The 5,352-nt window shown below is 40.5% G+C and overlaps 1 protein-coding gene across 1 annotated transcript in view; it reads right to left on the bottom strand.

The window, feature by feature from the left end:
- The window catches only part of tent4b (terminal nucleotidyltransferase 4B), a 28,422-nt gene extending 23,393 nt beyond the window's left edge, over positions 1-5,029 (bottom strand). The window contains exon 1 of the mRNA XM_005727623.1: positions 4,140-5,029. Within this exon, the coding sequence (XP_005727680.1) occupies positions 4,140-4,660 (521 nt within the window). The 5' untranslated portion in view covers positions 4,661-5,029. The remainder of the gene's footprint in view (positions 1-4,139) is intronic.
- Between the last annotated feature and the right edge of the window lie 323 nt (positions 5,030-5,352).

The raw sequence follows: 5,352 nt of genomic DNA, 5'->3' as shown, positions 1-5,352 counted from the left end.
TCGTCAACAATCAAATCCAGCTAACTTACTTAGCGAGGTACGAAGAGCGGACCCTATGTCTGCAAATGTCTGTGTTGAACCCACACTACCCTGTTCTCTTAAGAGCGCAGATGAAAGGCTTTAGAACAGTTTTTCACACGTGTAACCAACACTTGCTCAATATTATTATTATATGGCTCACTTAGATAGCTTTTACTAATCACAGATGAATCACAGAGAAGAAACTTGGAAGATTTAACATGAGTAATGCAAGATTTCTCTGGTCATGTTGGCATGATTGTCATAGCAACAGCAACTTGTAAAGGTACAACAATAAATCTTGGACTGAGACAAGCTAGCTTGCATGCTAATACATTTGTTAATAGACAGGGTGATGACTCTCCACAAGGATTCATTTTGTCTACAGTTCATCAAACTAGAAGTGCAACCACTTTATTTTCAGTATATTTTAATAACCTGATTTGACTGACCAAAGCCACACCAAATGATTTGAATAAAGCTCATCTGGTTGGCTAACACCTGTAACAGCACTTGACAAGATGAAGTCTACTGGACTTTTCACTGCAAGCTCAGCAAGCAAAGCAACAAATCCATAATTCAATTCAGCAAAACTTAACATCATCCCACTAAAAGTGCAGGTGGAGATGGGGTTAACCAATGAGCATGGCTTTGGTCTGATCTTTAGAATCACCCAATTTTTATGAGAGTAGACTTAAAGTCTTACTGTGAACGAAAACTGGTGACTGAGCCTATAAATTCAAATTGTTGAAAACCTCATCAACTTCAATTGATGTTTTGCACACTCATGTCCACAGATCACATGGTATTAACTTCCACACCATTTTGTCATGGTGACAATGTAGGATCACGTGAATAAGGCATTCGGTTGCATGTGGTTGCTAGAGGTTGACTGCAGTTGCTGGGAAAATTATTACTAAAATCCCCACCCATGCACGCCTAAAGACTAGCCAGCCAGCCCCCTGGCAACCACTTGTTGCGAGGGAAAAGTGTATTTCCCAACCAGTTGGTTAAATAACAGCCTTGCGATTGCTTTGGTGACATATTGCTACAGTTGTACTTTGAATGGCAATGACGGATTGTCTAAGAAACACTGTCCAGCTACTCTCCAAGATGTAGTGAAACTGTGACGCAAACTGAACATGAAGAGGGTTCACCTTCAAAGTAAAAGCTGTGCCTTAGTAGTGTAGCCAACATTTTGCAAAATACAGAGCTTTTGCTTTGAAGGCAAGCATTCTCCTTTTCCAGTTTACCATCGTACCCTCTGAAGTTTTACTACTTCTGGGCTTAGAGTTAGTTAGTACGCTAAGATAAACATGAAACTCTATAGGCAAGTGTGCCAATTTCCAGGCAAAAAAATGAATCTACAAAAAAAAAAAAAAAAAAAAAAAAAAAAAGGAAGAAATTGGTGAAACCAATTTCACCTAGCGACACACAGGAACTTGCCAACCAGTTGGGGAACATTTTTCCCCTACCAACCAGTGGTTGTATCACATCCAATATGCCGGCCAAATCAAGAAATGTGCACATGACATAAATAAAATAGGACAAGCGGTCTTTGAAATCCCAGGTAACTACATCTCACAGTCAAAAACAGTAGAAAAGTATAGTCTTTTTAAGCAAGAACCAATCAGCCACAAGATATTCTTCTCATGAACAACATGACCATTAATGCTAGCACCCATGACAGCAGTGCTTTTTAAAGCCACTGATTTAAAAGTATATTCCATCTGTCTGACTCAAGGTGTTGCATTAGTGTGCTCCCAGGCTACAACTCCCTAGCAACAAAACATGTATAACAAGGGATATTTTACAGTGAACCATTTACATATACAGTAGCTCTGCACATGTTCATTTTCAAAATACATTTACTGTACTGCCATACATCACATTGGCCCTGTGATTTGCTACAGTATGGTTAAACAGAAAGCCTTCCGTGGTGGTTGAAGTCCGATTCTGACTCTGAGGTTCAGGTTTTAGTATTAGCCCAGCTAATCACTAAGGAATGTCCTTAAGCAAACACAGAGCTACAATATTACTATAAATGAGAATCAGCCAAAGACTAAACTCCACACTAGGGTGTTCTGCTTGTCTGCACTTGCCTAACAGAAAGGGGTGGGAAAAGAGACAAACTTCTGCTCTTTAAAAAAAGAAAATTAAAACAGAGCCCCACCCACCAAAATATTTCCCCACAGTGATCACATCTAAAATAAACAAATGACAAGAATGAAAAGAAAAAGGCAAAAAGTTAATATAGGCAGTCTTCTCTCATTGAGTCATGTAGTTCAATACTGTAGACTAATGCTAGAAGACTAAATGTAGTAGGTAGGAACAACAATATAAGCCCGGCAATTTAAACATGCATGCTCTCTACGGAATCAAATCTCATTCTCAGTAAATGAAGTGAGAGTCTCTCAAATGAAGTGATAGTATAGTTTAGTAGCTGCCAGAATCTGCTTTGTGGAAATTATGAATCAAATAACTGCTGAAGTTAGCATTAAACTCCAGTATTTTTTCCCTTGCATATGAATAATGTTGGTACCCAAAGAGTCTTTGACCCCTCTCCAAAGGAAAAGCATTAGGACTATAATAAATATTTCAAAGACAACCAGATTTTAAGCAGGGTTTGTTTGTAAGCAGGGAAACAGACTGATTGCCATAACAATGCTATAACCATGTTGACTATCCATGAGTGCTGGTCAAAAATCACCACCAATGCCAAAAATTCTTTTAACTTGCATTTTCTTTTGCTTTCACAGTGCACTCTGTGTTAAAATACACCGTTGTTAGTGGCTAGAAATAACAGGAAAATAATTTAATTCCTTAAAAGGGGCTACAAACACTCCTTAGCTGTCCACAGACTAACAGCACTTATGATCACACTCCGCAGGCTAATAGAAATCCACAGCGACACTAACTAAAAGGCCACTTCACAACCACAATCGTAGTATAGCATCCATACAGCAGATTTGATCTACCATCAGCCCAGGTTAGCCAACCTGTTGATTTGCATTCCTTCACCTTGTATTTGTCAGTGTCATGATGTTATTCTTTACCTTTGCAATTTGTCCTCTGTCATATCTTTCACCCTCTGAGCATTTGTACACCAGCATTGAATGCCATTAACTGTTTGTCCTCTCTTTCTCCTTGTACTGCAGGTGTGTTTGGCTCAAGAGCAGAAGGCTTTTGATCTGCAGTTACTGACCCCCACCAACTTACTGACTTTTTATTGTACTGTTTGTCATTTCTCCATTTTCCTTCTCTTTGCTTCCCTCTCATAACCAGTTGAAGTGGTCTGTTTCTTCCAAAGGTTCGTTTCTATTAAAGGAGTTTTCGCCTCCCCACTTTCGCCTAAAGTTGTTGGTGAACGCAAACATGAACTTTACCCAGCAACAGTAATGAGTACGTATAAGAACAAGACTGGGTACACTTATCACTTAACCTAAATGATCACTATAATGTTCTAAATACTACAGAGACTCATATGGTGTTGAATATTTATCCAGAACCACGTAGAATCGAAATAATAATTAGACTGTAACAAGGAGCTGGTCATCGATATGCAAACCATAGAGCTTAACACCGACTCTAAGTCTCTGCAACTTTGGAGGGATAAAAAGCCATTCTTCCACAATATACTTCCTTATTTTGGTGTTTCATGATAGTGGCAGAGAGCACTATCAAACTTTTTTTCTTTTAACTCTGGACTGCAAAGGAGATACCATATGATTTTGGCCAAGGAGCCATGTGAACTCACGCCACTCCCACCACAGCACCTTTTCATAACCTTATATAATAGTCTTAAATAAGGTGCCTTTCAACCAAAAGTATTAAATTTTATGCTCAAATGAGCCTTAATGCAATTAGAAAACATTGCACATGGTTGCCCAACACGATAGGTGGAGCTGACAAAGTGGGTGGGGATGGGATCTGACAGCCTCAATTATCTCAGCATGCAGGTGTTCAAGTTAGGCTTTAAATAAACAAATAAATAAAACACTGCAGGTGAACACCTACTTGGGGTTGGCTTACACATTCACACCCTCATTAAGGGGTCCAATACAGTAAAATAATTTATAAAGGTTCTCTCTCTTTTCCAACTTCGTTAAACTCTTTCTTACCCTATAATTCCCTCTGAGTAGTTCCTTTCTTTCCATGGCGTGCCCGTGTAACCGACATATTCTTTATTGTCACCGTTTAAGATGACACTGAATCCGAAAGTGCTAGCTTTGTTGTCCCTTTTTCTTTTGGGGGGCTGTCCGTCCGTGACTCCGCTGCCGTGCTGTTGCTGCCCTCCTCCACCGACACCGCCCGTACCAACGACTCGGCTGTTGTGGTTGCTGTTAGTTTCGAGTGGTATGAAGTCCCCCTGTACTGTCAATTCTCCATCCCCCATCGGGGCCGACATCCCCTGAGTCTTGGCTTCTCCGATGCCGCTGCTTTTTGTATCGGGTGCCTCGTTTCCTTCCGCGACGACGGCTCCCGACACCCCGTTAACGTTAGCTTTTGGGCTCGATACAGTAGTGTAGCTGTTATTCACGTACAAGTAGCCAATTCTCTGTGTCATCTCCCAAATCTGCATCCACAGGTTGTTAGCGGGTCCACGTTGTTCTGGTTGGAACCAGGCGATCCTCGGATCCATCAAATGACACTGTAGGCAAACCGCCCCCCCGCCACCACCGAGCAATGCTCAGCTCGTGTGCAGCTAGCCAGGTCGCTGGCTAACGTTAGCTAGCCTGCTGTAGCCTCGTTATAGCTGCTGCCCGTTACTTCTAGAATCTACTTTTTTTTTTAAAGAAAAAAAAAGAAAAACAACAGGCTCCCTTGTAGTAACGATGAAGACAGTTTTCGACCCAAAAACATCCACAGCAAATAAGTCAAGAGCCTGAGTCAAGTATTAAAAACGGTAGCTCAAGCCAAAGTTGTAGCAGAAGACTGGAAAAACGTGCAGGCACCGCTGGTAGAAGTACCTCTCTGACCCTTTCCTCCAGATCGTGGGTCCCTCAATGGCGGCGTGTATATCTGTACTTCGCATGCGCGGAGTGAGTGAAAAGGGGGCGGGCAGTGTTGTTACGCAACGGACGGCTATTTTTTTTTTTGTTATATAATAACGTCTGATTCTCCTTATTTGATTATTATAATGGGAGAAAACGTGGGAAACGCGTGACATATAGTGCATAAATAACACAACTCAATTTACTTAATTTAAAGACAAAACTAATAATTAAACCAACTTTGAGAACAGAAACTCGGGACATATTTGAAAAAAAATTGAAAAAAAACGAATGTTTAATATAGAATTATTTATCTTATAAAATGTTAAATTGACAGGGG

Source organism: Pundamilia nyererei, unplaced genomic scaffold, assembly GCF_000239375.1.
Source record: "Pundamilia nyererei isolate P.nyererei 1_Seehausen unplaced genomic scaffold, PunNye1.0 scaffold00025, whole genome shotgun sequence".
Taxonomy (NCBI): domain Eukaryota; kingdom Metazoa; phylum Chordata; class Actinopteri; order Cichliformes; family Cichlidae; genus Pundamilia; species Pundamilia nyererei.
This window is presented reverse-complemented; position numbering and strand designations above follow the sequence as displayed.